At 32.8% G+C, this 22,737-nt stretch overlaps 2 protein-coding genes across 2 annotated transcripts; one reads left to right on the top strand and one right to left on the bottom strand.

Annotated features, from left to right (window-relative positions):
* Positions 1 to 2,112: 2,112 nt before the first annotated feature.
* LOC135587644 (large ribosomal subunit protein bL34c-like) lies at positions 2,113 to 12,141 on the bottom strand. Its single transcript, XM_065079272.1, has 2 exons — positions 11,888 to 12,141; positions 2,113 to 2,585 (listed from the first exon to the last, which is right to left on the bottom strand). Exons 1-2 carry the CDS (start codon positions 12,078 to 12,080, stop codon positions 2,332 to 2,334), a joined length of 447 nt encoding a protein of 148 aa, XP_064935344.1. The 5' UTR covers positions 12,081 to 12,141; the 3' UTR covers positions 2,113 to 2,331.
* A 5,885-nt stretch (positions 12,142 to 18,026) lies between these two features.
* Positions 18,027 to 20,834, top strand: LOC103973452 (auxin efflux carrier component 1a). The gene is made up of 5 exons (XM_009388017.3): positions 18,027 to 18,769; positions 18,926 to 19,011; positions 19,556 to 19,713; positions 20,259 to 20,335; positions 20,420 to 20,834. Exons 1-5 carry the CDS (start codon positions 18,066 to 18,068, stop codon positions 20,490 to 20,492), a joined length of 1,098 nt encoding a protein of 365 aa, XP_009386292.2. The 5' UTR covers positions 18,027 to 18,065; the 3' UTR covers positions 20,493 to 20,834.
* Positions 20,835 to 22,737: the final 1,903 nt, after the last annotated feature.

A 22,737-nucleotide genomic window follows, 5' to 3' on the forward strand; every position in this document is an offset into this window, starting at 1 on the left:
GGTGGCGACTAGAAGCCCAAAGACCTAAATATAAACTCTAACCTCTTGTTTATAGGATAGAGATGACTAGATGAGATTTATTACAGTCTTACAAAGTTTTATTAGTTGTTTCTTGATTGAGTAGGACCTAAGGTAGATCCTCTTTTCTATCTTCAACAATATTATGAATTCAAAAAAGTTCACCGTTTTAACATCAAAAGAATTAAAATATTTCATATTATGTTTATTGATCATGTGATTATCTGCCACTAGGCTGACCATAAAACCTACACTAGTGTCCATCGTTAGCCTCTTTGCCAATCTAAATAGTTAACCTTAATAAATCTAATGTCTAGTTTCCTTAGTATTGCCCTCCCCTCGTTAATATGTCACGTGCTTGGCATTAAAGAGGGATCTTGGTCTATTTTTTATCTCCAAACTTGATAAGGCCCTTAGGAAGGTTTAGAGGATTCCTTTCTCAAGTTGGTAAAATTATTCTCATTAACTCAGTTATTAATTCTATATCTACTCACATGCTTATGAATTCTTGGACTTGTAATAAAATCATCACTAACATGGGCAAGGTTACTAGGAATTTTTTCTGGAATGAGAATGTTGATCACAAAAAATATAAACTCATTAGTTGGGATCGGATCAGTAACCCAAAATGTTGTTGAGGCCTTGGCATTCATGACTAGAAGCCGGTCAAAATTATCATTAATGCTAAATACATCCTCTCTCTCTCTCTCTCTCTCTCTCTCTCTCTCTCTCTCTTAAATCATTAAATGCTAGATAGGGACTCTCCTATTTACTCAAACATGTTAGGGGTGGATTGTGCAAAATTATTGATTAAAGCCCGGACTGACCCTTGGATCAATAATTACCATATTAATCATTTGCCCGCTTTCTTTAATTAATGTTGTTGCGAACATTGATACTATCAATGATCTTAATGTTGAACCTGGTGAAGCTAAGTGTGGCTTTCCACCCCTTTTTCACCTTCTGCATTCTTCACAAATTTACATGCTGCATGTTCCTTACGTGGAAGCTTGGATTTAGACCCTTTCTCTTAAGGATATACTCACTATGAGCAGTGCTTATTAGCATATGAAACCAGCAAATAACACAAGGAAGAAACCTAAAATAGTTGGAAGGAGATGTGGCAGTTAGTGGTGGCCCTAAGGATTAAAATCTTTACTTGGAAACTCCTATAACAAATCTATTTATCAAATTCCTTTTATAATAAATCAACTATCTATAATAAATCTATTTAAGTAGCCCCAACTAATTAAGATATTAAAAAAAAAAAAAACCAAAGGGATTATGGTTTTACCTTGTGTACCGTAGTAGCCTAACCATAGATAAATAAATTGGTTCATATCTAACAGGAGGATACCATAGTGGATGACAGTGAAAAGTCAATGTGAGATTTAGATAGTGGACAGTGTTGCCAATGAATTTTTTTTTTTTTTACTTAGCATTTTAGTGTGGCTCGTTAAAGATTCACTTTGGATTCGATTTAGTATTGGATCATGATCTAATATATATAGACTCGTAGAAATTTATTGTTGGATTCACTTTGGAACCTCATCTACTCGTAGAAATTGTATTGTAGCAACAAAACTCTTCTACTAGGCCTCGATTAACTCAAATCCAACTCTTTTTGTATCATCCATATTTGCTTATATATATTGTCCCTGAACAGGATTCTTGAATAATAATCCACATCAGGCTACAATACATGTTGACATCAACTTAAGTCTTGAACTACTATTGTTATATATATGAATGAATGAATGGATGAATGAATGGTTTTATTCTTTACATTTGTTTGATATATATGATGGTGGTAGACTATCTACATAAGTCACCAACATGAGGAGGAGCAATTTTGTTGAAACACCAAACCTCGACCTCTTATTATTATCTATCTATATTCTATAAAGTTCAAAATTACAACAACTAGTGAAAAATACATGTCCCAAATATCTTCTCTGCTCTCATATGATTTATTGTGTTGGCAAATCTATCCAGTCATACAACACCAGATCTAAACTCATACAACAACACTGGAAAACAGCTGAGGTTATCAAACTACCCCAACGTTGTGCTAGTGAGAGAGAGAGAGAGAGATCATATGAAGCATATTTCCGCATATCAATTAAGATGGGACGATTCACAAACACAAGACAATCAACTAATTGCACATGGTCAATATTATTGGTGACAAGACAATCAACAAACTTGACAAAGCAAAACAAATTGTCTAGCCCAAAAAGACCAAATTATAGAAGTCAAGTGCTCCCAAGGAACATCGTTGAGCAACGGTGCGAGTTCCAACTCACGTTGTGATCAAGCCCGCTTTCCGCTGTTTGGATTTGACTTGGTGCATAGAACTTTCCTTCCCTTTGCACGCCTTCGCCTAATAACTGCTCTTCCACTAGGGGTTCTCATTCGTCTACGGAAGCCATGCGTCCGAGCAAGTGACTTTCGAGATCTCGACCTTTTCGTCGTGCAAAGTGCAGCCTTTCCAGCTCTCACTTGTAGACCACGGTACCTCTCTTTCACAACTCTACTGGATCCCAAATCAACACACAGAGACAATCCTGAGGATCCAACTTGTAACATGTTATGATAATGCTTAGCCAAATGGATCGGAACTCAAATGAAATGACCTAGGATTAATACACATTAGAAACTTCTAGGTCATTGCAAGGATTCAAACATATCTTAAACCAACGTGACATAAACTCATCAATTCAAATACAAAAGGATCTAATTAATATGTCAGAAACTTCCAGGTCGACAAATCTTTTTTACTATAGTGTAGGAGCAAGCAAATTTCTGCTCTGAAAACAAAACGTAAAAAAAATCAATTGTATATTTATTTATTTATTTATTTCAAAATGCCCTTACCAAATAAACCATACAAAATTCCTCTAGATGAAATATCCCACTTCACCAATGAAAGTTTTGATACAAGTTTATGTTGATCAAAAACCATGTTCGTGTCAAACTAAAATATACAACACAGATCAATGTCCTGTTTAGAAAAAGTATACACCTGACATCTACCAGTTTGTGTTTTGACTTACCTTTATCAACAACTACATCGCATCCAATTGAGAGAAGACAAAATGAAAGAAAAATAACCAAAAGCTCCTGAATTTTCCTGCTAAGATGGTTAATACAAGGTTGAACCCATAGGAATATGGCTGTATCAAGTATTGTCATAGTAGTAAGCACCAAAGTTTCAGAATACGGCGATGTAGTAGATGGTAGCTTATAGCGAAGATCCATGGCAGTGGTCACAGAAGATCTTTTTGGCACATTGTGAGAAAACGGAAAACCTTGAAAGAAAACTCGAGTTGAATATAAAAAGTAATACCACATGCAAAAATAATTGTCTGATAGTTGTTTCATATAGGGGAGAGCAAAGGATTGAGCTAATATCAAATTGGGCTCAAATTTGGTAAGCACAAGCCAACTTGATATTCTTTTGATGTACCATATTTCAACTCAATCGAACTTTGTTTCGTTGGTGCAAGAATGAATATAAGTTGAAACCTAGAAATTGAAACCAAGATGTTTAACTTACTCTAATAGCAAATCAATAAGAAACTCTAGCTCTGATGCCAAATTGATGGGATTTTTCTGCTCTCATCGAGGGCCTTCTTTACTGAGGAAAAAATATATCTTGTAAGATAGATATTAGGGAGAAAAAAAGAAGCAAAGAGAGAGAGAGAAGAGATAAAGAAAGAGGAGAGACAAGAAGAGGGACAGCAAGAGGAAATTAAAAGACACTTTTCATATTTTTCCAATCTAATCTAAACTCCAAGGTTTACAAGATCCTTAAGCTATGGATTCTTAACTTCCCCTCTTTATACTTAAACAAACTAAGATTCATCATGAGCTCACAATCATAAAAGTCAACGATGCAAATTTCATCCCGTATCCCTGTAAAAAACCTTTGTTGTAAGAGACTATAGCTTTTAGAATACAACTATGACTAGGAAACCAACTCATCTAATGTATAACACAACCCTACTGGAATTTTTGGACAGTAATTTAACACAAGTTAGGATTCAAAAGGTCTTTTAACTTTGTCTATTAGTATAAGGATGAGTTGTGGTTGAAGCAGGACTAAGACTACTAAGCCAAGTGTGACTAGATCATCCCTCAAAACTCAGTCTGGACCTGATTGGAGTCTTGAGTAGAAAATGATGCATCTAGGACTGAGCAATTAATCTGCTAATCATCAGATCAAAGAAGTATATCAAATCATCAAAGCAAATCCATTTCTTTGGTAAAGCGACGCCTCCTGGCTCTTTAAGATGATCCAACCATGGTGGTTTGAGACAAGAAGAAATGCTATACATCTCTAGATTAGTCTGATCTCAGTTAAACAAACTTTGCATCATAAAACTTATCCAATTTAATTGACATAAACAAGTAAATAACATAAAAAAACTCAATCCATATCTGACTTGAATCTACAATTAGTCGTGTTTTTTTACATCACAACTTTGAACTTGCAAATGATGAATGTCATTAGATCGTTCAAATCCTAACAACTAACACCATTATTGTCAAACTTAATAGTGGCCAATTTTAAATTAAAAAAAGTGCATGTATTTGATTAATTTCATCTTGTTTCACCTATATCAAGTAAATTTATCAGTTAAACTCAGAATTGATCACTTCCAAGTTGGTTTCAGCTGATTTAGGTCCTTTTTGTCCATTTCAATAGTTTTGCAATGTAGCCAAAGGCCCAAAAGTAGACAGATATCAGAAAAAGTTGATTATGTACACCTATGAAGAGTGGTTTAATGATGTCTAGGCCTTTGGTCAACGATCTCATGAACCAATTCTGGCTCTTTTTGATAGTCAACATATTTTGTTTCAATTGCAAATTGGAATCACTAAGTTTCTTAAATCACAGAATTGACATTAAAATTTGAGTTAAGGACCACTTCTGAATCATTTTGGAGGGATCCTTCCCAAATCTGAAAATAAGAGTCTCTTATCTTGGATTTTACAATCACTTAAATTTAATTTGCTAAATGATCACATCATTCTATTTTGGTTTCAACAGGCCCCAAATATAGGATATAACTTTTAAACAACACTATTGCTTCCACAGACTGCTACCACCATGATATAAGGATGAAGAAGCAACAATCAAGCAGTTACTAAATTATATGCAATGACTCAAACATACATTCTACCAAATCGTGAAGTCACAATTTGCTCTTTAGCCACTAGGTATTTCATTTATTATTAAGATTCTTTATCCGCATAGCCAACAAGTTGATCGTGCATGTTGCACATGCTTCAGTTATAGTATAAAAGCCCAAAGAGATCAAAACTATACATACTATGCTGGTATGAATAGAATATGTTATAAATTTTTTTCTACTTCTTAATAGTGGTTTCTGTTATAAATTGTTCAAATAAAAAAAAAGAATGGTAGTTATTAGACATTTGAAAAGGTAGTTTCTTTTGTAGTTATTTTGATAGTTATTTATCAAAAGTTGTATCTTTTGTAAGGTTGTGTCTTTTGTGAAAATACCTATAAATAGACATTTGAGAGTAAATTATAATCTTTTTTTTTTATTCTTCTTCTTCCTTAACTTTAAAAATAAACTCTCCAAGTGATTGAATTAAACATTCTCTAATTCATATTTAGAGATTCTTTATTCTTTACTAAATACAGATTTTTCAACGGCTTGTCATATCAACTAAAACTATTTGCATTAAACTCATAGCAATCTTGTTGAGAAGAGGGTGCAAATATGATTTAGGAAAGTGTTTATACACGTTTTAAGCCTAAATACATTTCCTATAGTGTTCTTGATCTTGTGTTTGTTATTTATAGTTGGTTTCCATAATGTTGTTCATCCTCTTCATTGTTATATTTTATAACAATCTAAAAACGATAGTTTATGAGTTTATACAAATTCACCATGTAAGCCACAAATACCATCAAATTGTTGAATCAAGATTTTATTCATTTGGATCGTTTTGATGAGACGAATTTCACCCGTTGGCAAGACAAGATGAAGTTCATGTTGACTGCTTTGAAGATTTTCTATGTGCTTGATCCAAATCTTCTATCAATTCTTGATCCAACTGACAGTAACACCGATGAAGTCAAGGCTAAACGAAAGAAGAGAAATGAAGAAGTTATGTATAGAGGATACATTCTCAGTGCTCTTTCGGACCGGCTTTATGATATTTATACGATGGAACCATCTGCAAAAGCAATTTGGAATGCTTTGGAATTCAAGTAACAAGCCGAGGAAGGTTCAAAAAAAATTTTAATTTCTAAATATTTTGATTACAAGTTTGTGGATGACAAGTCAATCTTGGCATAAGTGCATGAGTTGTAGGTTATTGTTAATTAATTGAGAGTTGAAAATATTAAACTTCCTAAACCTTTTCAAGTAGGGGCTATAATAGCCAAGTTACCTTCATCTTGGAAAGGGTATAAGAATAAGAGTTTGCACGACTCCAAGGACATCACTTTCGAGCAAATTTAAAAATATCTTCGAATCGAGGAGGAATCGAGGTTGAGAGACAAGTGTGAGAACTCTTTTGGCAATATAAAAGCAAATACAGTGAATCAGCCTAAGAATTTCAACAAAGACAAACAAAATAAGGAGAATCATCTTGGTGACAAAAGGGATCAAGGAAAATTTAAGACGTCAAAGAGTGGAGGCTGTTTTATTTGTGGAAAACCTGGTCATTTTGCTAGGGATTGCAAATTTAAAAAAGGCCAGAAACCAGAAGTCAACTCCGTTGAGGGAGATGATAGTATAGTCGCTACAATGAGCGAAGTGAATGCTAAATTTGGTAAGGTTTCTTGTTAGTGGTACGATACTTGTGCTACCGTCCATGTTGGCTATGATAAGACACTCTTCAAGACTTACAAAGAAGTCACAGTTGGGCAAAAGATTCAAATGGTAAATGAAGTTTGTTCTAAGGTGCTTGGCAAGGGAAATGTGGAACTCACTTTCACTTCGGGAAGGAACGTCACTCTTACGAATGTTCTTCATGTACCAAATATGAGTAGAAATTTAGTCAGTGAGAATCTCCTTGGAATTAAATCTGTATTTGAATATGAGAAGTTAATTCTATCCCGTAATGAAACTTTTGTTGGAAAAGACTATTCCGCTGAGGGAATGAACAAATTATCTATTGTTGTCAATGATTCTAAAATTAATAAATATGTTACTTATGTTTATATTGTTGATTCTTATTTATTATAGTATGATAGATTAGCACATATTAGAACTAGTACCATTAAAAGAATAGTTAACTGTGGCTTAATAAATTGTCATTTTGATTATCTTAATAAATGTGAAATTTGTGTTAAATCAAATATGACTAAAAAATAGTGTCTGCAATATCGGACTGTACCGCCCGGTACGGGCGGTACGTACCGATCCGAGAGGTTATCGGTACGCGGACCGCCCGTTACCGGGCGAAACGAATAATAATAATAAAATTTTATATATATATATATATATATATATATATATATATATATATATATATATATATATATATATATATATATAATTTAAATAATCGAGGCGACGTCGTGTCGCCTCGGCGATGTCACCGAGGCAACACGACGTCGCCTTTCTCGGCGACGTCGCCGAGGCGACACAGCGCCTTTTGCGGCGACGTCGCCTTTTTCGACGACGTCGTCGAGGCGACGCAACGTCTTTTTCGATGACGTCACCGAGGCGACATGACGTCGCCTTTTTCAACGACGTCGCCGAGCGGTATACCGTTCCGTACCGTACCGAGCGATCGTCGAAACTCCAGTACGGTACGAAATTTCAAACCTTGATAAAAAACCCTTTAAAAGTGTTGAAAGATATACTAATTTATTAGATTTAATACATTCTGATATATATGAATTAAATGGTATGTTAACGAGATGAGGCAATAGATATTTCATCACTTTTATAGATGATATATCTAAGTTCACATATGTTTATTTATTGAAACATAAAAAAGATGTTTTTAGTGCTTTTAAGGCATATAAAAGCAGAAGTTGAAATTCAATTAGGGAAGAAAATTAAAGTTTTAAGAAATGATAGAGAAGGAGAATACTTTCCTAATGAATTTAACTTGTTTTGTGAACAACATGGCATAAATTCATGATTGTTTAACACCTAGAACACCTGAACAAAATGGATTAGCAGAAAGAAAAATAAAACTTATCCAAAGATGATAAATGCTATGTTGTTGCATGCTAAATTACCTTATAATTTGTGGGGAGAAGCTTTATTAGCTGCATGTCATATTTGAAATATAATTTCTTCTAAAAAGAGCAAGATCTCTCCATATGAGTTATAGAAGGGAAGATAGCCTAACATTAGTTATTTTAAAGTGTGGGGGTGTCTCGCATATTGCAAGAATAATGATCCTCAAAAGACAAAATTAAGACCTAGAGGAATTAAATGTGCATTTGTAGGCTATGCCTCAAATAACAAAACTTATAGATTTCTTAATTTGGAGTCTAATGTCATAATAGAATCACGAGATATGGAGTTCTTTAAACACTTATTGACTTCAAGTAATAATGTTCATCCTCCAACTAGTAAAAAGTCACTAGTGGAGATATCTCAAGAGGTTGGTGAGTAATCTTATATTCCTTTGATTGGACATCAATCAAGTTCACAAGATGTTGGTGAGCAATCTCATGAATTAAGAAGAAGCACTAGTGTGTGGAAAACAAAAACGTTAAGACCATATAAGATTGATTCTCAAATTATTTATTTTTACCTTGCATTAAGAACTCCTGTGAGAGTCTTAAGAACAATTCCTCTTGTTTTACAAGTGGAAGATGATCCTAAAACGTTTAAAGAAGCTATGGTCTCTCATGATGCTGCTTTTTGAAAAGATGCTATTAATGATGAGATGGATTCTATTATGTCAAATCACACTTGGGAACTTATCGATTTACCTTCTGCCTCTAAACATAATGGGTATTTCATAGGAAGTATCATACAGATGGTACTCTCCAAAATAGTGGCATGAGAAATTTGATGCAACATTTTTTTCTAATGGATTTGTTCACAATGCTGCGAATAAATGTGTTTATCTCAAAACTTATGATGACTATATGGTGATAGTTTGCCTTTATGTTGATGATATACTAATAGTGAGCAATGACATGAAAGATATTATAGAAATAAAGAGGTTTCTATCTTCAACATTTAAGATGAAAGATCTTGGGCAAGTTGATATCATACTAGGTATCAAGGTAAAAAAAATTAATGGAGGATATGTTTTAAGTCAATCTCATTACATAGAGAAAGTACTAAAGAAATTCAGTCACTTAAAAATCAAGTAAATATTCTATTTGACCCAAGTATCAAATTAGTTAAAAATTTTGGAAGAACAATGGCTCAATTAAAGTATTCAAGTGCTATACGAAGTCTTATGTATGCAACACAGTGCACAAGACCTGATATAGCATTTACAGTTAGTAAACTGAGTAGATTTACTAGCAATCAAAGTGTAGAGCATTGAAAGGCCATTGAAAAAATTCTTGGGTACCTTAAATGGACCAAAGATTATGGCCAACAATACTCAAAATTTCCTGCTATTTTAAAAGGATATATTGATGCAAGTTGGATATCGAGTTTAGGAGATAGCAAATCCACTGGTTGGGTGTTCACCTTGGGAGATGGCGCTATTTCTTGAAAGAGCAAGAAACAAACATGTATAACTCACTCAACTATGGAATCGGAATTTGTTGCTTTAGCGGAAGCAAAAAAAGAGGTTGAATGCTTAAGGGACTTTCTATTAGAAATTTTATTGACTTTTAAGATTATAAATTCAATTTCTATACTTTGTAATAGCCAAGCCACTTTAGCTCGTGCATATAATGAAATATAAAATGGAAAATCAAGACATAAGTCTTAGACACGATTATGTGAGAAAATTAATCAAAAGTGGGATTATTTCACTCATATTTGTGAAAACAAGTGAGAATTTAGCTGATCCATTCACCAAACCTTTTACAAGAGAAGTTGTAAAATCAATATCAAAATGGAGGGGGCTGAAACTCTTTGAATAAAAGATCTACCAATGATAGCAACCCTACTCAACATTATGAAATGAGTAATGAAGAGTTCAAAGGGTAAGAACAAGTCATTGACATGTGGAGTGGTTCAGCACTTTGGAATATTTTATTAGTCCATCTACAGATGTTAAAGTGCTGGTTGTCACCGGATGAGAGTTGAGTTAGTTATACTCTTAATGAAGTTCAGTCAAGTTAGGACAAATATCTCTAAGAGTGACAAAGATACTATATGAACTTCACATATATGAATTTAGAAGTGATACCGCTTCGACTGAGAGTTAGAGTTTCTCTCATAAAAATTCATTAACTTGGATGTGCCTAAGGCCATATTAGAGCTGAGCGAGAATTTGTGATGAATATAAGGATGTTGTATTTATGTGTGTGGTGTCACCACTATTATTATTAGGAATAACAAATTCAAAGCCTTTATACTATTTGGGATTTTGACTTCATTTTGTGATGCTTATATTAAGGTAATATTCAAATTGAAAGATATATTACTTTATTCATAAATACTATTTAATTACTTGGAGAAAATTTTTATATTTGAACAAGTGGAGGATTATTATAAATTCTTCAAATTAAAAAAAGAAGAAGAAAAGAATGGTAGTTATTAGACATTTAAAAAGGTAGTTTCTTTTATAGTTATTTTGGTAGTTATTTAACAAAAGTTATCTTTTATAAGGTTGTCTTTTGTGAAAATACCTATAAATAGGTATTTGAGAGTAAATTATAATCAATATTTTCTTTTTTATTTTTCTTTTTCTTAAATTCAAAAATAACTCTCCAAGTGATTGAATTAAACATTCTCTAATTCCTATTTAGAGATTTTTTATCGTTTGCTCAATACAGATTTTCTAAAGGCTTGTCATATCCACTAAAACTATTTGAATTAAACTCATAGTAATCTTGTTGAGAAAAGAGTGCAAATATCATTTTTAGAAAGTGTTTATATACATTTCAAGCCTAAATATATTTTCTCTAGTGTTCTTGATCTTGTGTTTGTTATTTGTAGTTGGTTTCCATAGTGTTGTTCATCCTCTTCATTGTTATATTTTTATAACAGTTTCCACATCCGTTTTCTTGTCTTCAACAACTATACACCTGTACAAACATTGTGGACCAAACTCTAAATCTTGGAGCAAACCAAACAAAAAAGTATAACCACAAATCTAAGTCCAGGACCAAATGGAGCTGAACCAATTCTATAGATAAACATCATGACAACGTTTGAAGTTTAAATATCCATGAAAATGCTAATAAAAGACCATCTTAAAAAAAAAAACAAAATGTTGAGAACAATCAGGAATGCAGAGCAATGATCAACATACTATAAAGTAAATTTACCTATCTTAAGTAGACCATGTGCCCCCTCCCATTAAAAATTTCAGATGAACCATTAACAATTTCACATCACATTATCAAATGCATTCATAAAACAACATCACACTAAAATACACGCGAGAAACATGAACATAAATATCCTTCTAAGGGCATCGCTTCGAAAAGAACCCCAAGAAAGAGGGGGAAAAAAAACCCAAACTATAAGTGGCCAAGCTTGTTCTTTGATTTTTTTTTTTTAATTTAACCTCAAAGAAACACACAAATAAGACTACAATAAATTTTATGAAAAAATCAGACTTTAGAATCATGATAGTGAATTTTACACTGCTTGGGAACAAAATTATCAATTGAAGACACTCCCTCCTCCAAAAGAAAAGGTTCCAAAACGACAAGTGACGTGGGTGGGGAAATAATAATATATCTAGAGGACAAAAAGGAAACATAAGGAATGCATACCGAAGAAGGACGAAGGCGAGGACAGAGATCCAAAAGGAGAGGAACGGAAGGAGGTGTGGAGGAGCGAACTCGAAGGAGTCGTGGGAGCCTTGGAAAGCGTGACAGAGCTTCGGCCGAGGCCGCTGCGGCCGGCGAGGAAGGAGAGTGAGGCAGTTGGGGGACCTGCGGACAGAGCTGCCAATAACATGGCCATCTCCACTGCCTGTTCTTTCTCCCGTCTTCGACAGAGAACGGGGAGGCGAGCGAAACCGCCTCAACCTTATCGAGATAAGGTATTTGGTGATGCATCTGATGTTATCCTGGCCGTTCCGTGGCTCAAGCTATCGTAGCCGTTTGATGTGGTGATCTCCCAAGTTAGTGATTTCCGTATTATATATATATATATATATATATATATATATATATATATATCATCAATTGACCATTAATATAATAATATTGAAATTTAAATTGAATTTAATAACCCCTTCAAAAATATTGGAGAACACAAAGACTCAAATAATTGATGAAGATTACAAAAGTTACTTTAGATTTGAATTCAGTAATAACGATGATTATTTATAATATTTTAAATATTTGAAGAAATATGAATACTATTCAAATTAAATTTTGGATGGGCAAAACTCGAACAAATAGTTTGGTTTTTTTTTCTCTTAAATAATGTCCCACTCATTTGAACTAGTGGTTCATGTTTGCATGGGGAATTCCTCAGAGGACACATAATTGCATTTCCAAATTAAAGATTTGATAGCAAATATATTATTTTAATTATTAAAGAAGGCAAAAATAATAGGAACTTAGTCTTAGAGTCGGTCCTTTTACTACAATGCTCTTCACATTATAATTTCATAGCAATCAAACTTCTTTTTGTATGTTCACATTGATGAGTTAATCAAAAGACGAATATATATATATATATATATATATATATATATATATATATATATATATATATATATGTATGTATATATATATATATGTATATATATATATATGTATATATATATATATGTATATATATATATATGTATATATATATATATGTATATATATATATATATATATATATATATATATATGTATATATATATGTATATGTATATATATATGTATATGTATATATATATATATATGTATACATATATACATATATATATATGTATACATATATACATATATATATATGTATATGTATATATATATGTATATATGTATACATATATATATACATATACATATATATATATATACATATATATATATATACATATACATATATATATATATATATATATATATATGTGTTAGATAAGTTTATGGGTGGATAATGAAAGAACATTACTCCTGTAAAATTATAGTTGAAAGAGTCGTTTGACACCAAAAGATGTTGGATGATCAATTTGAAATTTGACAGAAGTTTAGGACCGAGCCTTACATTTCACTGAAGTTTGCAAACTAAAAAACCCAAATCAAGAAATAGATTAATGCAGATATTACAAAAAAATAAAAAAATAAACTTACATATTTTGCATAACATTGTCTTTTAAAACTTGGAACTTTGAGCAGAAGGACTTATTGGGTTTCGATTTAGCAGAAATTGACCCACTATATTATATTTTTCTCCATAAAACAACATGTCATCCTATTTCACCAAGAAAACTATGGAAACCATGAAATTAGCAAGAAGGGGGGATCCCATCGCCTCATCAAAGTGAAGAATACTTTATGCACAGAGTTGACTCACTTGTGGGTTTCAATACTTTTAATTGTCATCTTATAGGACCACCATAATCACTCATTACAAACCAAGTGAGCTTTTGGATTGTCATGATTGCCCCCTTGAAGCCATAGTTTTGCTATTGTCACTGTCCCTAAAATTTTAGGTATCAATTATGGTATCTATAAAAAAATGTGGATTCTAATGGATATAGTCCCCAAATAAAGAAAGATATTTAGTGATAGAAATATTTATTGCCAAATCTACTTTTGTGCAGAAACCTATAGCTAAAATAAAAAATATCACTTAAGAAAGAAAAGCATAAAATTTTTTTTACTTATATTTAAGTATAAAATAATAAAGATTCATACAAAACAATATTTATACCATAGATAAAACCAAGCATTTTTATGTAAAATAATAATAAATTGATAGAAACTTTTAATTGTCAAACTTATATATCACTTGACTAAGAATATATAGAATAATATTTTCGAGCTCAAAGTATGATAGGCATAGTTAAACCATATATATCTCAAAGTCCTTTTTTTTTTTTTTTTGTATGATGGGCCTCAACAAGGCATGAATGTATTTGAAGCAATAGTATTTAAATAGAAGACACAATTTTTTTTTATTATGTAATTGTAGGATATAAAAGTAAGAAGCATTGGTAAAAATATTTTTTTGTTATAGCCTTTAGAAGGTGGAGGAATAAATATATAATTAATCTTACGACTAATAGATTGATAAGTTTACTTTTACTCTACCTTTTGAGTCTCTCATCTTAGGGATACCACGTTGTTATCTTGCAAATACATCTCAAATAAATTCAAGATAACAATCAAGTAGTATTTCAAGCTAAACCGTAAACAAAATCTAACATGTTTGTTCTCTCATTAAATAAGAATTAGATTTTCTAAGATTAAGATTAGCAACCATTATCACATGCCAAAACAAAATTCTTTGCGGGAATCCCCGATAGTAACCGGTGATAATGGTATCTTTTCACCATAAGAAAAAAGTTGGCTAAATGGTGCCCAATATGATATACATAAGGAGACATAAGGAGACCTACTTGGACTGTGTTGGAAAGGCCATACTAAGCCTTTTTATCCCATTGGGATAACCATATGGCTTCTTTTCTTGGTCTCCTGCCTCAAAGTGATATAGGTGAATTTAAATTTTGAAGACTAATATGATCTTGTTCCTTAGAGGACTCCCTAATTAGTGTTCTGTATAAGGATTGAGGAGAGATAAAAAGACCCTCATCCTTGCACCAAGGTCTCAATTATATATATCTTTAAAATATTTTTAAATACTTTTAGTGATGGAAGAGTAGTGGGAAAATTCATATGACTTTCGCAAATGATTTTACTAGTTTACTCGTTTGCTAGAACGAGTCATACCATTCATTATTTACTCCCAACATTCCAACTTCTTTATCTTGCCTTTGTATTTGAGGCTCTATCAATTCAGGTACCTAAGTACGTGATACAAGTTCCAATATATGATATATCATATATGTATGAAATAATAATAAATTTAAATTATTTTAATTTTATAAATAAAAAACCGAATTTCTATTTTGGTAGATGTTAGATATAGCTACTTATTTGTTGTCGCACTTAACGTTGTTAAGAATCTAAGATCTGAAATAGAACATGTTAAGAGTCTTTTGAGGTAATGATAGGCAATCATGATAATTTTTATTGAGATAAGTGTGTTATGAATGCTAGGTAATAACTTCAATATTAGACAATCATATTATTATTTTCAAATTTTAAAATCATGATAATATACGTGATATTGCCAATGAAATTGTAACAAATTTGTCATTCGCATTTAAGGAATTTTAATATAGTGTAATAAGAAAAGTATGTTTCTTCAATGACTTTAATATGAGGAAAAAGTATGACCTCGATAAAAAGTTTTGGTAGTTCGTTGAATTTAATATGAGGAAAAAGACTTTCAAACCAAAAAAAATAAAAAAGAAAAAAAAAACAAAGATCAATAAATAATAAATATATCAAAAAAATTAATATAAAGTAATATGATTACATAAGTTACTTATTTATGAAAAATAAATTATTTAATATATAAAAGAAATAGATAAGCCAAAATTAAGTCTCAAATCCCTTATACGTCTTTCATGAAGAATCTTTTTTTCTGAATTCTTACTTGATCCATTAGAAAAGAAAAATATGTATGAGCACTAAAAGTGTCTCCTCCACACTAAAACCCTGAGACATTTGTCATATTTCATACCAATTAAATTCGTAATTCTTTTAAAGTTTAAATCTAGTTAGGATAATTTTTAACTATTTAAATTTAATAATTTTTTTCCCGAGTTTTAAATATTTTTAACACATTTAAATTTAAATTTAAATTCACCTATCAACAACAATTGTACTGTACTGAAAGAAACCTAACCATAGAAATTTCAACATTGCCAAGCATCGAATTTAAATATATTACCACCCAAATGGAATCGATCTAACTCATGAGAGTAATTAATCCTCAGTAAGAATCTCTGAGTTTCTCACGTCACATGCATCATTTTGCAAAGCAAAATTAGTGTCACGACTATAGTCACTCTTACTCTCAAATTAATTAATTCTAAATCCTAAATTATACTTGAGAGGTTATTATTTATAAAATGATCAGAAAATATTTCGAAAATAAGAAATATATTAAAGAATATTAATTAATACTTCTTCTGACTCATGTTGACATGACTGGTCGATTGAGTCTGCAACCATCTACAAGTTCAGACATGTTGCACTGTGTGTTTGTGGTGCAGCCGCCAAGCGTCTAAAATTGATAGATGATATAAACCTGAAACGCACCAATTTTATTTGCATTCATTCAAACTTGGTCCACCTCGTAGTCTAGAACTGAGCCTATATAAAGAGACGTGAACTAGCAATGAATTGGACGTGCACACACCAACACTTGCTGGCTTTAGTCGCGCCGCCGTCGCCCGCAGTAACCAAGTTGGCCAATTCAAATCTATTGTTGCTGCACCACTTGTCGTTCTCATCGCACCCCTTTCCTTGCTATTGCTCCACGTCAACAATGCACCAACAACCACGTTACATCCTCGTGAATTCCAACTCAACCATGACAAAAGCTTTGCCCGCATGCACACACAAACCTTGGGCGAAGATGATCTAAGAAAGAAGCCGCCCCTGTAAGATTCGAATACCGCTACTACTGACCCACTAACTTAGTGGATCGATCAGGACCTTCCATGAAACTTCTTCTCCACTGCAGGCCAGCTGGTCCGAGCTGACACATTAATTCCAAGTCATTAAGCCCGCATTTTAATTTTCCTTGGAAAAAAACTTGGGAATCCTTTTGTCAAAAGAGAAGAGATGATTACTGTTTGTTATACAGGAATCTAAAACTTGAGAATCCAACGTGGATTGTTTCAGTTAATTGCTTGTCGGCCAAATGAAAGAGCAAAGATATAATAATGTAGTCAGATGTTAATTGACAGTTTTTAGGTTTCCATATTTTTACGCATTTTCAAAAGCTCTATGGGTCTATATGAACTTATTGCACAAACATGTTTCTCTATAAAGTTGGAAAGAATCACACTGCATAAATGCTACGCAGTGTGACGACAAAATTAATGTTGTCACACTTTGAATGTAACCTAAGTTGTGACAATCAATTGGGTTTTTAAATGATCCGTGATAACTGGCTGATTTGTTTTTATTTTGTTTTTGTTTTTGTTTTTTGCTACATAACTTCAAAGGATTAATTCTATGCTATCAAGGACAGTTTAATCTTTTTAGTTTCGTTGCATGGTCGAGACCGTGAACTCGACTACGCCTCTTGCCGTAGCACTACTATACATTGCGGACTCCCTCTTTGACTTACATCTCCTCAAATCATTTTCCCTTCACCTCACCGAAACCCTTCCTTTTTGTTCATATCCTTTGCACCCTTACTTGAGGTAGTCTGCATACCATTATTATTTTAATATCCTTACTTAGGCAAATAGATTTCATATGGTGAAACAAAAAAAAATAAAAAGAGAAATACAACAAATCCAGCTCTTGCATTCGGCGAGAAGTTGATCATGCACGTATCAGCAAATGCAAAGTTTGGCCTGCCCGAGACATCTTACCTCACCGAATTAGATTGCTTGGAGTCGTAGTTTAATGTCTCCTCTTGATTACATTTTGTTTTGTGACAGCAGCAGTGATTGACCGGTTTCTGGGTGTGACTTCATAGTACCGCTGGATTTCTCCTCGAAGTCGATGGTGTCTTCTACCTCGAAATAACGAGCTCCAATCACCTTGCTCATGAGTGCATGCACCACAACGTCCTGTGGAGCTCGTCCTGGCTGGACTCCATTTCGCAAGTGCTCACTATATATACCCATGCATATGCCACAAAGGCAGCAAACGAGGAGGGAGAGGCATCGATCGATCGAGATACGTGGAATACAAGATGATTTCTTGGTCGAGCCTCTACCATGTGGTGGAAGCGATGATGCCGCTCTACGCGGCCATGGCTCTCGGCTACGCATCCGTCCGGAAGAAGGCATTTACCCCGGAGCAATGTGCGGGGATCAACCACTTCGTCGCACTGTTGGCCGTCCCCTTGCTCATCTTCCGCATGATCTCCTCCAACAATCCTTACACGATGAACATCCGGTTCCTCGCCGCGGACACGCTGCAGAAGGTGATCATCCTCGCTGCCCTCGCTGCATGGGCACGCTTCAGTAACAAGGGCTCGATCGCATGGGTCATCACCCTCTTCTCCCTGGCGACGTTGCCCAACACGGTGCTTATGGGCGTGCCGGTCCTCCGCGGCATGTACGGGCCAATGTCCGAGAACCTAATGGTCCAGATCGTCGTCCTCCAGTTCGTTGTGTGGTACGTGCTGGTTGTGTTCTTGTTCGAGTACATGGCCGCCCAGAATGCCTTCATGGAGCAGCAGCAGATGTCGCCACCACAAGCCAATGGTTCTCACTCGGTGGACATACCTGCTGTTAATGCTGATGGCAGTGACCCCGATGTTTCAATTGCACAAGAAGAGACGACACGACCATCAGGGATGCTCATTCTGATTATGGCGGTCAAGAAGATTCTCAAGATCCCAAGCACATACGCCAGTTTGCTTGGCTTGTTTTGGTCATTGATCGCTTTCAGGTTCTGATCTATACTTTGTGAGTTCATATATTCATATATATATATATATATATATATATATATATATATATATATATATATATATATATATATATATATATATATATATATATATATATCCATATGCTACCAATGAGTACATATTTCGTTTTGCAGATTTGGTATCAAAATGCCAGCGATCATAGACAACTCATTGTCAATTATTTCAGTATCAGCAATTGGCTTGGGCATGTTCAGCGTTGGTAAGTATTCTTATACTGTATTATTCATCAAATGACAACCTAATACTTAAAGCTAAAAAAACATATGTGGAGAGGTCGAAACAAATACTGTCTTTATGTTTGTATATTTAAAGATTATATCATTACATCACTAAATGAATAAAGTGAGCTAGAATCATAATGAAGGTTAGACTTAGGGGCAGTGTTTAAAGAATAGAATATGGACATCAAACAAAGCTAGTTTAATATATAGCATGATGTCAATGAGGTAGAAAGGATGGTGGGTGATGAAAGTTTCAAATGCACATTAATAAAATATCTAAAAGATTTTGAGCTCTCAGATGAGAATTTTGTAGAGGAGACAATGGAATGCAAATCCTTAAGTCTTCGCTCACTATATATAATAAGCAGATTCTGACACTGTAATAGAGGAGAAATATGTATGTACAACTTTTCAGAAGAATTATCTCCCACTATAAATAATATCCAACATTTGCCCCTCCCCCCCAAAAAAAAATCTCTCTGCAATGGAAAGATTAAAATAAGATGGTTTTTGTGGGTGCAGGTGCCTTCATGGCTCAACGGAAGAAATTTATTACATGTGGATATTATCTTGCCGTCTTGGCTATGGTTATGAGGTTCCTTATAGGCCCCATCGTTATGCTTGTATCATCGTTTGCGGTCGGTCTTCAGGGTGTGTTTCTAAACGTAGGCGTTGTCCAGGTTAGTAAGTTTCGTTTTAATCATTTTGATAGCATTGTATTTTCTTTAAATTTTTTTTTCACAAATTAGTGGCTTTTAGATGCCGTGTTTTCACATGACAAAATATAAGATAATAAGACATAACCTTATATTTAAAGTATATAGAAACATAAGATGTATCATTATATTTATCGATAAGGGATGGTGTGTCATTATTTTGCAGAAACGTAGGATTTAAAGGGGGGGTTTTGGCGAACAAAGTTGTAGCTGAAAATAGTGTTTTGTTTTCTCCTTTGATGGAATGCGATTTATTGTCATGATAGATGTTGAACTGTGACCTTTTTCTTTCATATAATAATTCATTTTTATCTCTCTTCAATATAAGAGTTAGTTAATAAAATTAAATTGAGTTTATTATTCAATGTTTTTTCATTATTTTCAATATGCAATAATATAAAATATCGTTCTCTTTAACGATATATTGTTGCCAAATTATTAGACTAAATAGGAGGTTATCTAGAAATGATTATATTTTGTGTGTGTATATGTGTGTGTTCTGGTTACAGGCCGCTCTTCCTCTTGCTGTACTTTCATTTGTTTACGCGGAGGAATACAATGTGCATCCGGATATCATGAGTACAGGGTTTGAGCTCTAAATAACCATTTGCTCTAATAATTATTATCTCTCATCTTCAATTGTGCTCATTGTATTCTTAAATACATGCAGGGTCATTGTGGGAATTTTCATATCTGTTCCCCTGACAATCCTCTACTATGTTCTATTGGGACTAGAAAGGTGAGACGCGGCAATCATAGCATCTCATCAACCTAAACGAAAGACGCAGTTTTCTCTAAAAGTTATGTACCACAACAATAGGACAGGTGACTGAAGAATAACAGTGTTGTTGTTACGCTTCTGAGATCAAACTTTAGGAGTCGGACAAAAATAACTTCCAAGCTGCGTTCTTGGAGCTTAACATTGTGTACTTGAGATGTGAAGGAAAAGTTATCCTTCATCAAAGGACAGATGTACATTGCAGATGATTGGTACTTAGTTTTGATATGGTTCTTATACAACAATACCTTAACCTGGGATGTCGAGAGAGAGAGAGAGAGAGAGAGAGAGAGAGAGAGAATAGTAATCATTTTAACAATTGGAAGGAAGTCGTGTTTGACTATATTTAGTTTTACATGTAATGTAATGTCTCATATTTAGTTTTACAAATAATTGATGAAGTACCAAGAACTCGAGAAATGCCTCATAACGAAAATAAAATCCCGACTTAAGTCACAAGTCCTTTGCCCTTCAATGACCACAATGTCAAGAGTTTGCCATTATATCACGAGTCAAGCGGCTACATTAAGTGGCAGTAGCCCCTGAGGATCAGCAAATATCGAGAGCATTATGACTCCCATGACTTCGATCATTCTGATTGTAACGCCCTCATTCAAGTGAAAAGTTGAGTTGATACAATGCCGTAATTCTATAGATTTATCTATAAAAATATAAAATTAGAACATGTAGAATATTTATCATGTGATTCAATCTATAATCCATCTACCCATACGATATTTTAATTGATTCGATAAATTATTAAAAAATTCATAATATTTTAATCTAAATAACATATAATAATAATAATAATAATAATAATAATAATAATCTCAATGTATAAAAATATTAATAGATTAATTACGTAGTTCAACCAATAATCAATCCATCATGCTTCTCTTGAGTAACTTTGAAAATTTGATAGATAATCATATAAGAATAGATAGCATGACTCACATGCTAATCAAAATTTATCATAAATAAATATTTTTTAAAAACACATGAATTCTTTGTACTTTCAACACATGCTTTTGAAATATATATGCATATCAAATAATCATTGAGAATTATATATTAAATCTTCACAATGCAGGAGTTTCTCTTATATATTTTTTGGATTTCTTTGTTTTTTAGAAATTGAGTTTTCTTTTTATTGAGATCATTTCCTATCACCTTCTTGAAGTTTTATTCATGGATTTTTTATCCTTCGTTTGATGATCTTTTCCTATAAATTCTTCCTCTCTCTACTCATGAAAGAAAGTTTTTATTCATAAACTTTTGATATACTTGATCTTTTATGCGATATCATTTCTTATAAATCATTCTTCCTTCTATTTATAAGAATAGGGATTTGATTCACACATTTTGATCTTTTATGTGATGAATCCTCTCTTTCTATATATGTAAGTTGAAGTTTGATTCATGGACTTTCGGTTCTTATAACTTGATTTTTTTTTGTGATAAATGAATTCTTCCATTATTATTATTATTATTATTATTATTATTATTATTATTTATTATTATTATTATTATTATTATTATTATTATTATTATTATTATTATTATTACAAAGGGGAGAAAGAAACTTGTTAGCATCTTAAGAAAAGCAAAAAAATGCTAACTTGCATATCTCAAGAAGAACAAAAAAAGCGATTGCACATAGAAATGCTAGCTTGTCCATTTCAAGAAGCAAAAGTGGTTATCTTGTAAAGTTTTTTTACTTAACTTCTCATTTTACAAATTTACTAGTATGCATAAAATGGTGTAAAACTTACTTGTATGGTTCAAATAATTGTTGAATGATTCTCATTTTTGTTGTTGACAAAGAGAGAGAAATAATGAATGTTTGAAATCATGCCAAAATTATGTTAAGTTTGGTATCATGCATGAAGTGATAAATGATAGTATCATGCTTTGTATCATATATGCTATGCCCAAAATAATGTAAATTTTGATATCATACATGAAGTGATGAATGCTTTTGTATCATATATATTATGCCCAAAGTGATGCTGATTTATTATTATGCATGGAGTGATGAAATTGTGCATGTTATACTTTGATGACTTGAAAATATGATGATGCACAATGTATGAAATTTTGATATATTGCACTATGATCGAAATTGTTTACTTGAATTCAAAGGTTATGATTTCTTTTGAATTCAAGTTTGTCTTATCTCAATATGGTATATAGATAGGGGGAGTTAAGGT

The sequence above is a fragment of the Musa acuminata genome, chromosome BXJ1-8 (genome assembly GCF_036884655.1).
Source record: "Musa acuminata AAA Group cultivar baxijiao chromosome BXJ1-8, Cavendish_Baxijiao_AAA, whole genome shotgun sequence".
NCBI classification, from domain to species: domain Eukaryota; kingdom Viridiplantae; phylum Streptophyta; class Magnoliopsida; order Zingiberales; family Musaceae; genus Musa; species Musa acuminata.